Source organism: Halichoerus grypus, chromosome 6 (genome assembly GCF_964656455.1).
Source record: "Halichoerus grypus chromosome 6, mHalGry1.hap1.1, whole genome shotgun sequence".
Taxonomy (NCBI): Eukaryota; Metazoa; Chordata; class Mammalia; order Carnivora; family Phocidae; genus Halichoerus; species Halichoerus grypus.
This window is the reverse complement of record NC_135717.1, coordinates 59209208-59230981: the sequence shown is the minus strand read 5'-3', so window position 1 is coordinate 59230981 and position 21774 is coordinate 59209208. Positions and strand designations below refer to the sequence as shown.

Sequence of the window (21774 nt, the reverse complement as noted above, 5' to 3'; positions counted from 1 at the left end):
GCTTTCTACTTAGTTTTGAAATAGTACTTTAGAATTTTTATTAGATTTCTAAAGCATGTGCTTTCATTGTCTGTAGGAATATTATTCCGCTCTTTATTCTCTTTAAATTATAGTAACTTTGCATTGGATTGCTACCTCAAAAATTTGCTTTTGCTCATTTTTATGTTAGTTTCCCTACACTTTTAGAAAGAGGGTCAGTTCAAGTAACATCGACAGTTTTAGAGTTCCTTCTTCTGTTTCTCTTCAGTGGTGTTAAAAACATATGATGGTTTGCTTTCTGAAATTTCCTGACTGTTTCCTTCTCCAACTTTGATATGAACCTCTTTATTTTTTTAAAAGTTTCTGTTGTCCCTGTTCTACTCCATTTTGATTCCACTCCCAGAGTTTTCTCCTAGTGTGATGATCATGGAAGATGATCCTGGCAAGTCAGTGTTGAGAGTTCCTTGGACTCTACCACTCTAGCCCCATTCAGAAACTATTACACACGTCCCTTGCACTCACCTGCATCTGGAGTTGGCCCATGCCCTTCCTGTTTTCTGCTACTGTCCTTACATTCACCTGCTGTATTTTCCAGTCAGTGCCTAAGGGCTATGTTTCCAGGCATGCTGGGCAGCTTGTTTTCTCACCTTTTGCTTTCTCTCACATAGATACTGACAACATTCAGATCTGTGGATATTGGTGGTTTGTTATTATCTGTTGTAAATGTTGTCCACAGGTTTTTGGTTTTGATATCCAGTTTGTTCTGTTTTTATCTGGATATTTTGAAAGATAAAAAAATGTATGCTGCTACCAACATTACAATTTCCTAGAAACTTCCATTAGTACTATCTTTTGATATCTAAAGGACTCTATGCATTTACTGTTAAATCGCATCACTTATTACTATAAAATCTGTCGCCACATTGATTTGAGTGAAAATATTACTGAGAATAATTTAGTATTATACCTCCTTTTCATTGAAAAAGAAAAAAAACATAAGTAATTGTTCTATAGGTTGAGATGAATAAATGAATGAATATATAAATACTGTAGGTTCGTAAAGGCAGCAAGGCAAGGCAGAGATTTAACTGTCTCTTTATTACTTGGAGATCAATAGGAGATAATGATATATTTCCTTAAGTGGAGATACATGGAGGAGAGTTAACTAAGTAGCCGCTTAGTCTCCTAGCTTCTCCTGTTCCAGAGTATGGATTTACACTCTGTTCTATGTCAGGGAAACAAATTTTCACCTGTCTGGAACTTGACTCAACTTCATTATTTATGGAAACACAGGAGTTTGAACTTGAAGTCTGTGTTTGCTCTAGCTAAGAGAATGGATGAGAAGAAAAACACTTTGTCCATCAGCAGTGATTATAATATGATACAAATGATCACAGATTTAAATAAAATAGGAATGCGAAAAACACCAACTTAAGTTTCAGAAAGTTCTTTTGAGTGCGAATATTGAAAAACTCCCTCAGGCTGCTTGGCAGAATGCGAGACGGAAGGAAAGGAATAACAGAAGTGATTTTGAGTGGCTGGGGAGCTTACACATTATATGAAAAGCTCTCAGAATAATCTTAGTCTGCAGAGAAAGTTAGAAAAAGATGGAGATCGAAAGAAAAACACAAAAGCATTTATTTATAAGTGGAAAGTGTCAAGTATGCTTTGCTTTTCCTACCTATTTAAAGAAAGCATACATATTATCTGTCAACTTCTCTTGGTAAAATTTAAGAAATGTGTTTGCGAAGAGGACTATCAGAGAAAGCCAAGAATAGCACTTTGGATTTCTGGCTCTTTGTTACTTTCTTCTGTTTCAAGTAACCCCTTATTGGGAAAGATCTGTTTAAGGCACTTTACAAAAGTTGTTACTTTTCTGACAAATTGTTTTTATGCAGACTTTTATATTAAAGACATATGACTTGCTTGTCCTGTAGTGACAGGAACACGAAATCTAAGGCATCACTCAATACTATGAACTCCCTTAAAAGATGAAAATTTGCTGGGTTCCCCTACAAGTATTACTTCATAAGAGTTACATTCTCTGAATAGAAGAACTATGGTCTTCTTTGTTGTGTGGATATGAATTTTACTTTTTCACTTTGGGTTACTAAAAAAATAAGATGTGTTCAGAAACTGTAAGTATGCACCATCACACCTTTTAGTTTACTTTGCTATTTTTGTACTGAAACATATGCAATTTTAGGGGGTGGGAGGAAGCCATAACATCCCAGACTTACAGGGACAGAATGAACTTTAAATTCATTCTAGCTCAACCACTTATACAATGCTTGGATCCCCTCTACTAAGTCCTCAACAAAGGGCCTTCTTGAACACTTAAATATATGTGGTGATGAATAGCTCATCACTCAGGAGCCTCTGAGTACCTTTTCTGAGTACCTGTGATTATTAGAAGGTGTTTATATTGAGTCCATACTTCTTTCTTCATAGCTTCTCCCTGACTATCCCCATATCCATCCTCCAGAACCATTCAGAACAAATCAGATATGTCATTCACAGGACAGCCCATTAATACTGGTGGGAAGCTAGAATGCTTCTCTTTCTACACTTTCTCTGCTAGAACTTCTCTTTCCTTCATCCATTCCTGACATGAATTTCAAGTCCTTAATATTCTCCATCCATCCCCTCTGAGCACATTTTAGGCTAACCATGTTCCTCTGCAAGTAAAAGGTGCAGAATGAAGCCTACCATGTTTGGTGAGACGCCAGCCTGCTTTTCACAAAACATGCCTTTTTAAATTGACAGCCACCTACTATAAATGATAAATTTTGAGATTTCTTTTCATTAAAATTCAGTGTTCTTTACTTAACCTCATGCTACATCAAATATTCTCCATATTAAACTTGTATATATTCAAGATTCAAGTCCAATTACAAGCTAATGAATCATAGATATTTCAAGGTCAACAGCAAGGAAAATTTGAAAAACAAGGAAAAAACGATAAATTATATATAAAACAAAAAAATCTGATATACAATTAGGAGAAGATTAGCCCTAACTAAAACCCTAGTACTTCATGTTGCACGGAGATTTGAATAATTATCACAAATTTATTTTCTTTATAGAAAAAAAAGTTCTTTTAATAAAACAAATATCATTTCTCTTTCAAAGTTTGTGCCAAAGATAAAACTTGGCACAGAGTCAGTGTTCATTAAAAAAATGTTTAACAGATGAATGGCTTTTTCATTAAAATATAAATATTGTAATTAACTGAAAGTAGAGAAGGTAGAAATAGAACTAATAATTCTGACTCTATATTCCCTTATTATGGGATGTAAGAAAAGTTGTTTTAATTTTGAATTAAAAATTATTTTGTTTATATTAAGAAAGATTATTAGAGTTACCACCTCAAGAAAATAGAGCAAAATAATCTAACCCATTTGCAAATTTCAACTATCTTTGGCTAATCACTTATAATAGAATAACAAAGAACATGATTATTTCTATTATTTAAAATAAATACATTTCTTTACATTCATAATCCCTAGATTCTAAAGATTCTAAATATTTTTAATGTCCTAACTCAAATTTAAAATTTTAATTTTCTTACAATCACAAATCATTCTTGTATTATTTATACACCAAAGCATGTCATAATAATCAACTTATGTAGTTTAATTTTGTATTTTAGTCAGAAAAAATTATACTATTTGGAATTGGTGGGAAAAATCTTATAATTGAATAAAATCATTATTATTGTGAAGCAATAATTATTGCTAAAATTAAAGTTTCTATTTCCGGCCTCCAGAAATTGAAAAGACTTAGTATTTATTTTAACAAAAAACAGTCACAAGGAAGAAATTACTCAACAGCTGGTACTGTAAGTGGAGTAATCTTCTCTTAAAGAGGTAACAGAAGGAGAGGATTAGAACACCTAATACATATATCATGTACTCAAAATGACATAATTCAGGTTTACAGCTGCCCATGTGAAATATAGCTCTGCTAGTTTTTTTTTTTTTTTTAAATTTTATTTATTTATTTGACAGAGAGATAGAGAACACAAGTAGGCAGAGAGAGAGGGAGAAGCAGGCTCCCCGCAGAGCAGGGAGCCCGATGCGGGACTCGATCCCAGGACCCTGGGATCATGACCTGAGCCGAAGGCAGCCGCTCAACCGACTGAGCCACCCAGGCGCCCCAACTCTGCTAGTTTTAATTTATTTATTCATTTCATACTTTCATCTATTAAAAGCTTCCCTGTGGAGATTTTATATGTAAAAATAAATATATACACATATATGATTTGTTTCATGGACTTCTGAACCATTAGAAATAACTTAGGGGATGGTAATTAAGAAGGAATTTGAGCAGAGAATTCAGTGCAGTATAAAATGTTTTATTCAGTATTTTTTAATAATTCTTCCCAATGAAGGGAAGAAAATATTTCACTAAATTAGAAATGCTATTCTAGTTTTAGGAATTTAAATTAAAATGTTACCCAGAACATTAAATTAAAGATTGACATCTATTAAAAAGTCTTTATTTTGGTAATTACATATACAAGGAAATCACCATGAATTTGAACTGATATCTCAAAAACATTCAGTGACATACATGAAGAAAATGCCAGTGTTTTAGAACAGAAAGTGAGAAAAGAAAACCATAGACACACTAACACTGTCTAATTTTTTTTAAAGCAAACCAGTTTCAGGGGTGCCTGAGTGGCAGTCAGTTAAGCATCCGACTGTTGGGTTCAGCTCAGGTCATGATCTCAGGGTTGTAAGATCGAGCCCCACGACAGGCTCCGTGCTCAGTGTGGAGTCTGCTTGAGATCCTCTCTCCCGTTCCCACTGCCCCTCCCGCTTATGCTTCTCTCTCTAAAATAAATCTTAAAAAAAAAAAAAAAGCAAACCACTTTCACTTTCTCCCCCTATATTTTGCTATATTTTTTTCTGGAAAGCTGCCATTTAATAAGGCAGCTTATTTAACGAGAGTGTCAAACCATCTCAAGTTTTCCTTCATCTTTCCCTCCTCCCGGCAGCTCATCAAAAGTGAATGCCATCTTCTGCCTCCACTAAGAAATGAAAATGAGAAGTATTTTGCTTCAATGAAACATTTTTTTTTTTTAGTTTTCTTTAAGACTGAATAAGACTAAGGAATACCTTGTGGGTAAAACTTAATTATAAAAAACATGTGACTTCCAGATAAAAAAAAGACTCGTGAGTCTATGAAATGATCTATTTATTATATAGATTATTCAATGGGTCATGTCTTCCCAATTCCCAAGGGTTATGCATCTAGCAGCTGCAAAGCAAGATGCCAAACTTGGAGTAAACACTTTTTTCCTCCCCAGCAGCAGCCTTTGAATTCTTGCCTGGCTCCTGTCCTCTGGCTTCTTTCCTGGAGGCACTATCGATTGCCAGGAAAAGTTGAGGGCCACAGCTGCCTGTCTTCCTTTAATCATATTCTCCACTGGTCCTTGTTATGCACAAATATTTTTTGGGATGGGGAATCCCTTGAGTGGCAAACTGCTTAAAAGACCATTGTTATACTGTTGCTGTAGGTGGAACAGCCTGCAGCCCAGGATGGGGAGTCCTGGGTTCAAGTCTCAGCTCTGAAACTAGGCTTTACGTGACCTCAGCACATTATTTCACTCTCCTGGGGTTCTATTTCTACACTGAGCTTGATTCTAATAAAGGTGTAAAAAGGACACTTCCCTACTTAGGTTCCAGGAACAGAGAGAGGGTTTTGGTGCTTTCAATTTATCTGGATTTTATAGTATTGAGAGCTACGCAACTGGGGTGAAGAGATAAGAATCATCTTTCAGGATGTTAAATTTGGTGGAAAGTTGGGTCAAATAATTAAAAAAAAGATTTTATTTTATTTTTTTAAATTTTTAAATTTTTTAATTTTTTTATTGTTATGTTAATCCCCATACATTACATCATTAGTTTTAGATATAGTGTTCCATGATTCATTGTTTGTGCAAAAAGATTTTATTTTTTAGAGAAAAAGAGAGAGAGAGAACAAGCGAGCATGGGGGTAGGGGTAAAGGGTGAGAGAGAGGGAGAGAGAATCTTGAACAGGCTCCACAGAACAGACTCCACACTGAGTGTGGAGCCTGATTTGGGGTTTGATCCCATGTCCCTGAGATCATGACCTGGGCTGAAAACAAGAGTCAGATGCTTAAACCCACTGAGACACCCAGGTGCCCCTGGGTAAAATCAATTTTTATATCAAACATACATGTCTACATTATAATACAAAATTAATACACATTTTTAAGATAAAACAAAACCCAAGGACATGTATTTGAGTTAGATACCTGGGGAATTCATACACTTTATTCTGGAAAGTTACAGAATCCTGGGTTTTGCATACATGCCGAGGTGTCTTTTTGTTTTCACATTCTATGATTTTGATGATAAAAATACTGGGTACTTCCACTAAAGGCAGATATTTTTGTCCCCTAGAAATAATAAGAATTCCAAAGTATGATATGAACGACTGGTATTTAGACATTTTGTCCTGGTTTTATCAGTGTGCACAATTTAAGAATGCTGAAACTGTTCTGTCCTTCAGGAACAATAACTATTTTAGAAAACTGTCTTCCTTCCTTCCTTCCTTCCTTCCTTCCTTCCTTCCTTCCTTCCCTCCCTCCCTCCCTCCCTCCTTCCTTCCTTCTATATATCTAGAACTCTATAAAAAGTCTTAAATGATAAAATGATGATGATGATTAGCAAACTGCAAGTTCAGGCATAAAGATCATCACAAACTCTTATATCCTTGGTTATTTGACTAAATATCATACTGTTCAAAAAATGTAACATTTTCTTCTTCAAGCATTATATAAAGGTTGCATCTTTTGATGCATTCAAGTTGAACTCAACATTCAACTTGAAATCCACACCTAGCTTAAAATATGTTTATCATCTGTCTCTACCCAGCAGAATGTAAGCTTCATGAGGGCAAGGATTGTCTCTTGTCCTTTTTGCTTATCTCTGTATCTTGGGTAACAGGCACTTAATAGGAGATCAACAAAATTGAATAAATAAATGAGTGAATAGACAATGTATCAAATAGCCTTGTCAGCATCTCCCTCCTCAAGCTTGCAATCTCCTCTCCCTGGTGCTAAAGATTACTTGGTTTTTTACTTTCAAAAAATATGGAGAGAATCAGACTTTCTAACCCCCTCTTCACTCTGCAAGGTTTTCTTTAAAGCCAGCATCATCCAATAGAAATACAGAGTTTGCCACATACATAATGTTAGAACTATCGCGTAGCCACATTAAACAGTAAAACTAAGTGAAATTAATTTTTATTGAGGTATAAATGACATAGAACATTGTATTAGTTTCAGGTGTACTACATAATGATTCAATATTTGTGTATAGTGTTAAATGATCGTAGTAAGGCTAGTTACTGTCTGAAACCATACAAAGTTACAAAATTTTTTCTCTGGTGATAATAACTTTTAAGATTTACTCTTCTGGTTACTTTCAAACATACAGGACAATATTACTAACTATACTCACCCTGCTGTACATTACATCCCCATGGCTTATTTATTTTGTAACTGGAAGTTTGTATTTTTGACCCCCTTCACCCATTTCATCCACCTCTCAACTTCCCTCCCTTCTGGCAACCACCTTTCTGTTCTCTGTATCTATGAGTTTTGTTTGTTCATTTATTTTGTTTTTGAAATTCCACATATAAGTGAAATGATATGGTAATTTGTCTTTCTCTGATCTATTTCACTTAGCGTTAACCATGTTATCATAAATGGCAAGATTTTAATTTTTTATAGCTGAGTAGTATTCTATTGTGCATATATATGTATACATATATGTGTATATATATGTGTATATACATATACGTGTATATATATGTGCATCTATATACACACATTCCTCCTTATCCATTCATCCATCAGTGGACACTTAGGTTATTTCCGTATCTTGGCTATTAGAAATGCTGCTGCAATGAATGTAGGGATGCATATATCTTTTCAAATTAGTATTTTCATTTTCTTTGGATAAATACCCAGAAGTGGAATTGCTGGATAATATGGTAGTTCAATTTTTAATTTTTTGAGGAATCTCCATACTGATTTCCACAGTGGTTGCACCAATTTACATTCCCACCAACAGCACACAAGGGTTCTCTTTTCTCCACATCCTGGCCAATATCTGTTATTGTCTTTTTTGATAATAGCCGTTCTGACAAGTGTGAGGTGATACCTCATTGTGGTTTTGATTTACATTTCCCTAATCAGTAACAATGAGCATCTTTTCCTGTGCCTGTTGGCCATCCACATGGTTTCTTTGGAAAAACGTCTATTCAGATCCTCTGCTCATTCATTACTCAGATTATTTGTTTTTGTTTTTGCTATTGGATTGTATGAGCTCTTTATATATTTTGGATATTAACCCCTTAGTGGATATATGATTTGCAAATATTCTTCTCCCATTCACAATAGGTTGTCTTTTCATTTTGTTGATGGCTTCCTTTGGTGTGCAGAAGCTTTTTAGTTTGATGTAGTCCCACTTGTTTATTTTTGTTTTTCTTGCCTTTGTTTTTGGGGTCAGTTTCAAAAAATCATCACCAACTGCTGTCAAGGAGCCTACCACCTGTTTTCTTCTACAAGTTTTATGGTTTTAGGTCTTACATTGAAGTCTTTATTTTGAGTTAATTTTTTGTGTATTGTAAGACAGTAGTCTAGTTTCATTCTTTTGTATGTGGTTGTCCAGTTTTCTCAAAACCATTTATTGAAGAGACTGTCCTTTAGCCATTGTATATTTTTACCTCTTTTGTTGTAAATTAATTGACTACATATGCATGAGTTTAACTTTTCTTGGCTCTCTATTCTGTTCCATTGATCTTTGTGTCTGTTTTTATGCCAATACCATAGTGTTTGATTACTATAGCTATGTAATATCATTTCAAACCAGGGAACATGAGGCCTCCAGGTTTGTTCTTCTCTCTCAAGATTGCTTTGGCTAGGGGCGCCTGGGTGGCTCAGTCGTTAAGTGTCTGCCTTCAGCTCAGGTCGTGATCCCAGGGTCCTGGGATTGAGTCCCACATCGGGCTCCCTGCTCCGCGGGAAGCCTGCTTCTCCCTCTCCCGCTCCCCCTGCTTGTGTTCCCTCTCTCGCTGTGTCTCTCTCTGTCAAATAAATAAATAAAGTCTTAAAAAAAAAAAAGATTGCTTTGGCTAATCAGGGTCTCTTGCTGTTCCATACAAATTTTAGGATTGTTTGTTTTATTTCTGTGAAAAATGCCTTAGAATTGACATCACATAGGGATTGCTTCGAATCTCTAGATTGTTTTAAGTAATATGGACTTTTTAATATAATCATTAATTCTCCTAATCCAAAAGTGCAGAATATCTATCCATTTATTTGTGTCTTCAATTTTTTTCATCAATATAATTATTAGCATATAGGTCTTTCATCTCATTGGTTAAATTTATTCTTAGGAATTTTATGAATTTTGATGCAATTATAAATGGGACTGTCTTCTTAATTTCCCTTTCTAAGAGTTTGTTGTTAGTGTATACAAACACAACATATATTTGCATATTGATTTTGTATCCTACAACTTTAGTGAATTTGTTTATTATCTCTAACAGTTTTTTGGTGGAAACTTTAGGGTTTTCTATATATAAGATCATGTCATCCACAACTAGTGACCATTTTACTTCTTCCTTTCCAGTTTGTATGCCTTTTATTTCTTTTTCTTGCCTAATTGCTCTGGCTAGGATTTTCAATACTATGTTGAATGAAAGTGGCAAGAATGGACATCCTTCTCTTGTTCCTCATCTTAGATGAAAAGCTTTTATCTTTTCATGATGAATATGATGTTAACTATGGGCTTGTCATATATGGCCTTTATTATGTTGAAGTATGTTCCCTCTATAGCCACTTTTTTGAGAGTTTTTATCATGAACAGATGTTGAATTTGGTCAAATGCTTTTTCTGCCTTTATTGAGATGGTATGGTTTTTTCCTTCATTTTGTTAATGTGGTATATAATGTTGACTGATTTGCAAATATTGAACCATCCTTATATCTCTGGAACAAATCACACTTCATCATGGTGCATGATTGTTTTAATGTATTGTTGAATTTGGTTTGCTAACATGTTACTGAGGATTTTTGCATCAATGTTCACTGGAGTATTGGCCTGGGATTTTCTTTTTTTGTGGTGTCTTTGTTTGCTTTTGGTATCAGAGTAATGCTAGCCTTGTAAATGAGTTTAGAAGCATTCCCTCTCTTCAATTTTTTGCAAGAGTTTAAGAAGGATATGTATTAAATCTTAAAATATTTAGTAGAATTTACCAACGAAGTTGTCTTATCCTGGACTTTGGTTTGTTGTGAGATTTTTGATTACTGATTCAATCTTCTTACTAGTAATTGGTCTATTCAGATTGTCTATTTCTTCATGATTCGGTCTTTGAGGATTATATGCTTCCAGGAATTTATCCACACTTCTAAGCTGGTGTATAATTGTTCATAATAGTGTCTTATGATCCTTTTTATTTCTGTGGTATCAGTTGTAACTTCTCCTCTTTCATTTCTGATTTACTTGAGTCCTCTCTTTTTTTGTTTTGATAAGTCTAGCTAAAGGTTTGTCAAATCTATTTATCTTTTCAAAAGTACCAGCTTATTGATCTTTTCTTCTGTCTTTTTAGTCTCTACTTTATATCTGTGCTCTTATTTTTGTTATTTCTTCCCTTCTACTAACTTTAGGCTCTGTTTGTTTTTCTTTTTCTAGTTCCTTTAGGTGTAAAGGTAGATTGTTTGAGATTTTTCTTGTTTCTTGAGTTAGGCTTGTTTCACTATGAACTGAGAATTTCCCTCTTAGAACTACTTTGCTGCATCCCATAGATTTTAGTATGTTGTACTTCCATTTTCATTTGTCTCAAATATTTTTCGATTTCACCTTTGATTTCTCCATTGCCCCCTTGGTTGTTCAGTAGATGTTGTTTAATCTTCACATACTTGTGATTTTTCCAGTTATTTATTGAGGCTTCATGGGAGAGTGCAAGGGTGGGGCATGCCTACTGGCTTTAGCGAGGCAGTGGGAGAGCACAGGCCTGGGGCATGCCTGCTTGCTTTAGCAGGTGAGTGAGACAGTGCAGGGATTGTGTGCCCCTACCAGCACTAACAAGGTATTGGGAGAGTGCAAAAAATGGTGCTTACCAGCACCACCATTTCTAGAGAGAGTCTCAAAGGCTCTTTTGCCTTCAGCAGATGCTTTAAGATTAACAAATGAATCTCCCTCACATATAGTTTAGGTGCTTTTCAAATTGCTTCTGTGGTGGGCCTTGGAGTGATGAGTCTGTGAGTGAGCCCTTTAAGATCAGTATCTTAGTACCCTACAGACTTTTGGGTCTCTTGGATGGCAGCCCCATTGTTTTTCAAAGACAGATGTTTTAGGAGTTCATCTTTGTGGTGCAAGTCCCAAGGGTTGGGGTGCCTGCTATGGGGCAAAAACCCCTTGCTCCTCAGGGAGAAGCTCTGGATTTGTGAGATCCCTCCTGAGTGTGAGTTGCCATGCTGGGGGTGAGGTTTTGGTGAGAATGCCTCTCTGTGCCTACCTGTCTCCACATGGCCCTTTTATCATTTGTTGTGAAGGAGCTGTTCCACAGTTTTTCAGGTCTTTTTCATAGGGAATTGTTCAGTGTGTAGCTGTGGATTCAGTATGTCCATGGGAGGAGGTGAGTTCAGGATCTTCCTGCGCTGGTATCTTGGACTGCCCCCCAAATTAATTTTAATAATATATTTTATTTAACCCAATATACCCAAGATATTTTCCTTTTAACATGCAATTAATATAGAAATTATTAATGAGCTATTATACATTCTTTCCTTGAAACTTCAAAACTGGTGGGTATTTTACATACATCACATTCCAGAGGAGTCACATTTTAAGTGCTCGATAGCCACATAGGGCTAGTGGCTACCACATTGACAGATCAGCTCTATACCCTGTCTTTTCTCTAATCCTCAGGGTAAGAATTATATCCTATATAAAGGCAGATCCCATTGCCTGTGCACTATCTCAGTGTCCTCGTGAGACATGAGGGGCACTATGCCTATAATTTTTGCTTTCTTCTCTATCATCTTAAATGAGCCCTTTGTCCTGATTTCTTTCTCTGCAAGGATGTGTTCAGTAGTACTTTATAGCATTGGTAACATAATGAAGTATTCTAAGTTTTTGCTTTACAAAAAACTTTAATATCTTACTCATAGAATCTACTTTCCAAGGTATTGATCACCTTTATCATTAGGGTCTTATCTGTTTATCTTCATTTTTATTAATAGAGAACAATCAAATCTGGATATAAATGTCTAAATAACAGCCATTGTTTAACTACTAAGAAAAATCAAGGGCAGTATTCAACATAAATTCTTTCATTAAGATTACTAGTCTAAAGCATTTTGTTTATAGTCCACATAGAATCCTTTCATGGGGATTCTTTTTCATGTGGTTAGCACTTTATAATACTATTTTCTTGACCTTCAGTTAGATTATATTTTATGCATTTTAGTTAAAAATCTTAAATTGTGATATGTGATAGTAACAGTGTAAACATTGTTCTCTGTAACATGCAACAATGAAATTTATTATAAATCACAGAATCTATGCCTAGAAATGTCCAGCAAACATTAATGTAGAATCTAAGGTATATTAAATTCTTCCAAAGAGATAGTAGTTTTATTAAAATCTATTAAAAATTAAGGTGCTTGTGATTATTTGAATATTTGTTCTCTCCTATTTTATTTCAAAGTTATAAACCTTATTTTAAAAAAGATTTTAAAGTACGTTAGTGTTCTTGTGTCATATGATAGATTTTGGTAAAAATCAGGTGTCTTTTTGAAAATTAATGAGAAAAGTCCCAATAGTTCATTTTTGCCCTTGCTTCCCTTGCCTTTGGCAATGTTTCTAGGAAGAAGTTGCTGCGGCTGAGGTCGAAGAGATTGCTGCCTGTGTTCTCCTTTAGGATTTTGATGGACTCCTATCTCACACTTAGGTCCTTCAACCATTTTGAGTCTATTTTTGTGTGTGGTGTAAGGAAATGGTCCAGTTTCATTCTTCTGCACGTGGCTGTCCAATTTTCCCAACACCATTTGTTGAAGAGACTGTCTTTTTTCCATTGGACATTCTTTCCTGCTTTGTCGAAGACTAGTTGACCATAGAGTTGAGGGTCCATTTCTGGGCTCTCTATTCTGTTCCATTGATCTATGTGTCTGTTTTTGTGCCAGTACCATACTGTCTTGATGATGACAGCTTTGTAATAGAGCTTGAAGTCCAGAATTGTGCTGCCGCCAGCTTTGCTTTTCTTTTTCAACATTCCTCTGGCTATTCGGGGTCTTTTCTGGTTCCATACAAATTTTAGGATTATTTGTTCCATTTCTTTGAAAAAGGTTGCTGGTATTTTGATGGGGATTGCATTGAATGTGTAGATTGCCCTAGGTAGCGATGACATCTTCACAATATTTGTTCTTCCAATCCATGAGCATGGAACGTTTTCCCATTTCTTTGTGTCTTCCTCAATTTCTTTCATGAGTATTTTCTAGTTTTCTGAGTACAGATTCTTTGCCTCTTTGGTTAGATTTATTCCTAGGTATCTTATGGTTTTGGGTGCAATTGTAAATGGGATCGACTCCTTAATTTCTCTTTCTTCTGTCTTGTTGTTGGTGTATAGGAATGCCACTGATTTCTGTGCATTGATTTTATATCCTGCCACTTCACTGAATTCCTGTATGAGTTCTAGCAGTTTTGGGGTGGAGTCTTTTGGGTTTTCCACATAAAGTATCATATCATCTGCAAAGAGTGAGAGCTTGACTACCTCTTTGCCGATCTGGATGCCTTTTATTTCTTTTTGTTGTCTGATTGCTGTGGCTAGGACTTCTAATACTATGTTGAATAGCAGTGGTGATAGTGGACATCCCTGCCGCATTCCTGACCTTAGGGGGAAAGCTCTCAGTTTTTCCCCATTGAGAATGATATTTGCTGTGGGTTTTTCATAGATGGCTTTTATGATATTGAGGTATGTACCCTCTATCCCTGTACTCTGAAGAGTTTTGATCAAGAAAGGATGCTGTACTTTGTCAAATGCTTTTTCGGCATCTATTGAGAGGATCATATGGTTCTTGTTCTCTCTTTTATTAATGTATTGTATCATGTTGATTGATTTGCGGGTGTTGAACCAAACTTGCAGCCCAGGGATAAATCCCACTTGGTCATGGTGAATAATCCTTTTAATGTACTGTTGGATCCTATTGGCTAGTATTTTGGTGAGAATTTTTGCATCCGTGTTCATCAGGGATATTGGTCTGTAATTCTCCTTTTTGATGGGGTCTTTGTCTGGTTTGGGGATCAAGGTAATGGTGGCCTCATAAAATGAGTTTGAAAGTTTTCCTTCCATTTCTATTTTTTGGAACAGTTTCAGAAGAATAGGTATTAATTCTTCTTTAAATGTTTGGTAGGCTTCCCCGGGGAAGCCATCTGGCCCTGGACTCTTGTTTGTTGGGAGATTTTTGATGACTGCTTCAATTTCCTTAGTAGTTATGGGTCTGTTCAGGTTTTCTATTTCTTCCTGGTTCAGTTTTGGTAGTTGATACATCTCTAGGAATCCATCCATTTCTTCCAGATTATCTAATTTGCTGGCATACAGTTGCTCATAATATGTTCTTATAATTGTTTGTATTTCTTTGGTGTTGGTTGTGATCTCTCCTCTTTCATTCATGATTTTATTTATTTGGGTCCTTTCTCTTTTCTTTTTCATAAGTCTAGCCAGGGGTTTATCAATCTTGTTAATTCTTTCAAAGAACTAGCTCCTAGTTTCGTTGATCTGTTCTACTGTTATTTTGGTTTCTATTTCATTGTTTTCTGCTCTGATCTTTATTATTTCTCTTCTCCTGCTGGGTTTAGGCTTTATTTGCTGTTCTTTCTCCAGCTCCTTTAGGTGTAGGGTTAGGTTGTATATTTGAGACCTTTCTTGTTTCTTGAGAAAGGCTTGTATTGCTATATACTTTCCTCTTAGGACTGCCTTTGCTGCATCCCAAAGATTTTGAACAGTTGTGTTTTCATATGAAAAGCTTTTGCACAGCAAAAGAAACAGTCAACAAAACCAAAAGACAACCGACAGAATGGGAGAAGATATTTGCAAATGACATATCAGATAAAGGGCTAGTATCCAAAATCTAAAAAGAACTTATCAAACTCAACACCCAAAGAACAAAGAATCCAATCAAGAAATGGGCAGAAGACATGAACAGACATTTTTCCAAAGAAGACATTCAAATGGCCAACAGACACATGAAAAAGTGCACAACATCACTCAGCATCAGGGAAATCCAAATCAAAACCTCAGTGAGATACCACCTCACACCAGTCAGAATGGCTAAAATTAACAAGTCAGGAAACGACAGATGTTGGTGGGGATGCGGAGAAAGGGGACCCTCCTACACTGTTGCTGGGAATGCGAGCTGGTGCAGCCACTCTGGAAAACAGTATGGAGGTTCCTCAAAGAGTTGAAAATAGAGCTGCCCTACGACCCAGCAATTGCACTACTGGGTATTTACCCCAAAGATACAAATGTAGGGATCCGAAGGGGTACGTGCACCCCGATGTTTATAGCAGCAATGTCCACAATAGCCAAACTATGGAAAGAGCCAAGATATCCACCCACAGATGAATGGATAAAGAAGATGTGGTATATATATATACAATGGACTATTATGCAGCCATCAAAAGGAATGAAATCTTGCCATTTGCAATGACGTGGATGGAGCTGGAGGGTATTATGCTGAACGAAATAAGTCAATCAGAGAACGACATGTATCATATGATCTCACTGATATGAGGAATTCTTAATCTCAGGAAACAAACTGAGGGTTGCTGGAGTGGTGGAGGGTGGGAGGGAGGGGGTGGCTGGGTGATGGGACATTGGGGAGGGTCTGTGCTATGGTGAGCACTGTGAATTGTGTAAGACTGTTGAATCACAGACCTGTACCCCTGAAACAAATAATACATTATATGTCAAAAAAAAGAAGAAGATAGTAGGAAGGGAAAAATGAAGGGGGAGAAATCAGAGGGGGAGACGAACCATGAGAGACTATGGACTCTGAGGAACAAACTGAAGGTTCTAGGGGGATTGGGGGTGGGGTGATGGGTTAGCCTGGTGATGGGTATTAAAGCAGGCATGTATTGAATGGAGCACTTGGTGTTATACGCAAACAATGAATCATGGAACACTACATCAAAAGTAATGATGTATGGTGATTAACATAACATAATAAAATAAAAAAAAGAAAATTAATGAGAAAAGTCAGGTAAACAAAAAATGAAAATCATCTAGCAAAAAGTTAAAGAAAATGTTCAGGGCAAAATGTGAAGGGGATGATGGAAGAATAGAAGATAAGTTCCTGAAAAACAGACTATTCTGCCAGACTGAGTAAAGACTGAATGTCTTAGGAGAATGAAACCCTTATACCTGATCCTGTATATGACGACATGGGATATGAACAAATTAATTATTGCTTAATTGCATAATATATAAGGTGCTGACCTGCTTTATCACAAGGACTCTTGACTCTCGTGTACTTTTCTCTTCATTTTAGTTATTTCATTGCCTTTTGTCCCATATACTTAGCATTCCACATAAGGATGTATTTCTAGAATTTAATTCCCATTTTAACCCAATTTTTACCCCTACAAACATGACGTTTAAAAGCTAAAGGCCAGGGGCACCTGGGTGGCTCAGTCAGTTAAGCAGCTGCCTTTGGCTCAGGTCATGATCTCAGGGTCCTGGGTTCGAGCCCCAAGTCAGGCTCCCTGCTCAGCAGGGAGTGTGCTTCTCCCTATCTCTCTGCGGCTCCCCCACCCCCTGCTCGTGCTCTCTCTCTCTCAAATAAATAAAATCTTAAAAAAAAGCTAAAGCCCATTTAAGCATTTTGTATGAGGGAGAGAGTTTGTGTCCATGAAATGTACAATAACTGGTGTATTTTTTCTGCAAGAAAAAAACACATAGATAACAGCCACTGTCATTACCTTCACTAAAACGAGACAAGAGCAACAATAGCTACATAAATTGGTGTACAGCTCCAGACAATGATTTTGGCAATATTTCAGTGCCATCAAATGGCTTATTTCCTTCTTTTGATTCTACTTTTGAGAATCTATTCTAAGGCCATAATCTATATCCTCCTATATTTTTACCCAGTGCATGAGGAAAGCCCCTTTACACACAGAGAGGCAGCATGGCCCAGTGGTTAAGCCAGGGCTCAATTCTGACTCCACCACTAGGCTAAATGCATGATGTTGAGCAAGTTACTTAAGTGCTGTGCCTCAGTTTCATCATCTTTGATATGGAGATAATCTTCATTTACCCTAGGGTCTTTGTGAGGATTACATGAGGTAATAAGTGTAAATCACTTCCACTAGTGAATTTAAAAAATGCTCACTATTACCATTATTGTTGTCATAACAGGACAATTATAATAGCAAAAACAACAACAAGAAAAAGGAAGAGCCCCGATGCTACACAATACAAGATTGGTTGCATGAACTCTGGTCTATCCACTCAAGGGCAAAGTCATTAAATTTCATCACAGTATACACAGTGTAGCACAGGGACTAAGTCCTACAAGCATTCAATGCAATCTGGATTTCATTATGAAAAACACATAAGATACACACTGGGTAACATTTTAATATCACAAAAATTGGCATGTGTTTTATAGGTCAAGGGCCTGTCACAGTTTAATGGGTAGTGGGTGATGCATCTTATATTTGATGCAGTTTGTGGTTGGTAGAATGATAACCTTCCAAAGATGTCCATGTCCTAATAGCCAAAATCTGTCCATGCTACCTTCTATGGGAAAATGAACTTTGTAGATGGGATTAAATTAAGGAGTTTGAGATGGGGAGATTATCCAGATTATCCAAATGAACCTGATGTAATCACAAGGGGCCTTACAAGATGGAGGCAAAGGGGTTTAGAGTTGGTAGTAGAAGATGTGATGACAGCAGAGGTTGGAATGATTAGAACGGGCCAGGAGTCAAGAAATGCATGCAGCTTCTAGCAGCTGAAAATGGTCAACAACTTCTCCTGAAACCTCTAGAAGGAACTAGCTTTGCTGACACCTTGACTAATTCTAAACTTCTGACCTCCAGTGAGACTAATTAGCCCAGTGAGACTAATTCTGGACTTCTCACTTCCAAACCTGTAAGATAATAAGCATGTGTTATTTTAAGCTCCTAGGTTTGTGGTAATTTGTTACAGCAGCAATAGGAACCTAATACATAGTCAAATTGGGTACAATAAGGCTCTTTTTTACTTCTAGGCAATGTTAGGCCCTCAGTGCTTTCTGAATACCACTTGACAGCATAAGAGGCAATCAATAAAAGCTACTGAATGAACACTGAATGGAATAGTATACAGCTATCAAAATGTTTACAAATGGAAAATATGTTATTTAAAAAAATAAGTTTGAATTTCAGTCAAATCACAGTTAACTAAAGTGGGAATACATCAAATTCTGCATATAAAAATTCCAGCAGAAAATAAATTAAAAATAGTAATAGTGACTGTTTCTTCACGTCGGCACTATAAAGATGACCTCTACTTTTTCTTCTTTACATGTCTGCAAATTTCCTATAATGAACAGGTATTGTTTTCATAATGGGAGAAAGCACATCAATTTCACTTAAAAAGTAGATAGCAGTATAATGAGGAACATGAAAAGCAATTTACACAATATTGGTAAATTCAATCTCTTTATGCACCAATGACTCTAATTTAACTAGTAATTCAAAACCTTCAAATTCCTGGGTCTAGCATGTCAGTAACTGTTAAGTCACGAAGGGTCTGTGTTTTGAAGTTGTCAACATGGGTCAGCTTTAATAATAGTAAAGCTATGATTATCATCTTCAAAAATCACCCGCTGACCAGCCACTGTGAGCTGCATGGGGACAGCAAGCAGGGTGTCAAAGAGGAAGTGATTTATGCAGAAATTGGCAGTCGACCCAATGGGAAGGAAAAAGGCAAAGGGAAGAAAAGCTCAGGAACCTGCGGAATGATTCTGCTTACTTGAGTGTGAAAAGACAAGAGAGTTCTTCCTACAACTATGGCCCTTTGACTTTGGAGAAATCATTCCACCACTCTGAGCTTCAGTCTCTTCCTTTGTGTCATGAGGGCATAGAAAGAAATTATCTCTAAGATGAATGCCCAAAAAACCCCCACAAAAACCAAAAACCAAAAAACCCTTTCACTGTTCTTCAGTCTCACTTTGTATTTACACAGGGATTGCTATGCACTGATGTGAACTAGGTCCTCTGCACCGTGCAACTTGCCAATTCCATCACCATCAGATATTTCACAGTATCTTCTTTTTTACAATGTCAGAAAATAGACTGCACAGTGCATTTAAAGCCTTCAGTAAGTAAGGGGTTATAGCATCAGGCTGATGTCTGGTTTGTCACTGAAGCTTTGCAGCTTGTCACTTGTCAGCTGTTTGAAGAACGCATTCATGACCCAGGAAAGTTTCCTACTTTCTTCCATGAAAAGCAAGCATATTAGCAAAACTTAAAAACAGCTTTCCAACTAAATGAAATGCTTGATAATGTCATAATTATTATGATTTTAAATGGGGATGCCATTTCCGGAATACATCATATGTAAAATTTTTTTTTTTTTTTTAAAGATTTTATTTATTTATTTGACAGAGAGAGACACAGCGAGAGAGGGAGCACAAGCAGGGGGAGTGGGAGAGGGAGAAGCAGGCTCCCCACGGAGCAGGGAGCCCGATGCGGGGCTCGATCCCAGGACCCTGGGATCATGACCTGAGCTGAAGGCAGACGCTTAACGACTGAGCCACCCAGGCGCCCCATATGTAAAATTTTAATGGAAGTGCAAAATGTCAAAGGATTTTTTTTTTCCAGAAAATATTGATGGAATACCTCTTACTTGAAGGAAACTTTGTTTTAATCCTAATCTTAAGGAACTTTTAAGTTAGTAGGGGGAATAAATCATATACATAGTTAATTCTAATGTGAAACAGAAAGGTAAATGCCATAGAAAGACACAGGTAAATCATGATGGATAGAATTTCAGAGGAGGAAGAGAGATTATGTCCAGCTGTCCAGACAGAGATGGTTCAGGGAAGCTTATGGGGTACATGGCATCAAAGGCTGTTCGGATCCTGAACTCAAGAATTGGGATGGAAGGGGAGGGCTTTTTTGGTGGAGGAAACAGAATGAGCAAAGTCCTAGTGGCATGGAAAATTTGGAGTGTGTATAGAGAAGAGTAAAAAGTGAAATTTGATGGTATTGTTATCTCCAGGTGGAAGATGCATGGGATAAAGATCAAAATGATGGACAAGATCTAGAAGGCCAAGGCCTTGAATGCCGACCTAAGGAGACTGCACTTTATTCTACAGACAGCTGAGAACCATATAGGATTTTTGAGCAATTATTTAGTTGATTAGCACTCATCTCTTGCTATTATAGGGGACAAAGGTAATCCTGTAGTTTAAAATTTATTATAATTTCTCACTCAACACGTGAACAAAATTCTAAGCAACCTTTTCATACATCACCCAATGAATTGGAAAGGATTTCAAATTTTTGGGTTTGAAACTCTAAGGGGGAAGATTTCCTCCATTGCTTTACTATTTATTTGGGGTTGGAAGAGCAGTAGCCCCATTAAGATGTTGGAATGAAAGCTGCACACATGAAGGTCCCAGGAATTCCAACTGTCTGGGACAGAGAATGTGACAAGAACTTTATTCACTGCCCTACCAGCATCCCAATTTCAGGCCTTCTGAACATCAGGGCTTAGCTTTGGACCCTTAAGCACAGCCCTTGGTCTTCCTACCTGATTGTTCTTGGGAACTGGCACTAAATCTACATTCTGTATATGAAAACAGAACACCAATTCAGCACAGTGTTCCCTTTGTGGCTGAGTGTGTGTGTGTGTGTGCACATGTGCATGCACATTCATATGCAAACATATAAATATACACCCATTACACAAAATGGTGATGGCACATACCATTATCTTCTGGTTATGCCTGTTATAGCTTATTGTTATTTTGTAGTGAAAGCTATATTTTTCCTAAATGGTTTGTGAACATCTTGAGAGCAGGCCCACCATATTGTATTATGAATCCAGCCAATACTCAATTAGTATTTACTGATCAATATATTTAAGCCAAGTCCTGCAGCCTCCAGCACATGGTGAATTTCTTTCTATGATCAGGTGAACAGCTGATTAACACACTTGGTCTAACAGGACAAAAACATGATGGTTTCTATTTTTCTTAGATCCGCGAAAGGCAAGATAGCTTATTTTTTTAAAAGCCCCTGAGATAAATGAACTTATCATATGAAAGCAATCTATCAATATGTGTGTGTGTGTGTGTGTGTGTGTGTGTGTGTGCGTGCATGCGTGAAACCCGCCTGCTTGCAACTGCAAAATGCAGAAGTCATGTGTTGAATATTAAATACAGGTGGTGTTAGCAAATGCACAGAGTTCATCAATCAGCATGGTTTTCATGTGTTATGCCTGACACTTACCTCAATAAAGAAAATGCTGGCTGCTGACGTTGGATGATGATACATATAGACGGTCACGAGAATGGCTGCTACTATAATGAGGACCAGGATGAGAATTCCAACAATGAGGCCAGCATGAAGGGCGCCCCCTTTCTTCTCGGCTGCACTGTCATCTGTAGAAGCTGAAAGAACAGCACAGCTGTCAGAACAGTCATGTGTGTGCTTTTAGGTTTGCATTTTCATTACAGGGGATGTTTACAGTTTTA

At 36.8% G+C, this 21774-nt stretch overlaps 1 protein-coding gene across 2 annotated transcripts in view; it reads right to left on the bottom strand.

Moving 5' to 3' along the window:
* Window positions 1-21774, bottom strand: part of PLXDC2 (plexin domain containing 2) — a 462643-nt gene that overhangs the window by 21702 nt on the left and 419167 nt on the right. For both annotated transcript variants that reach the window (XM_078075200.1, XM_078075201.1), the window contains one exon: window positions 21530-21690. In XM_078075200.1, coding sequence (XP_077931326.1) covers window positions 21530-21690 — 161 coding nt within the window. The remainder of the gene's footprint in view (window positions 1-21529; window positions 21691-21774) is intronic.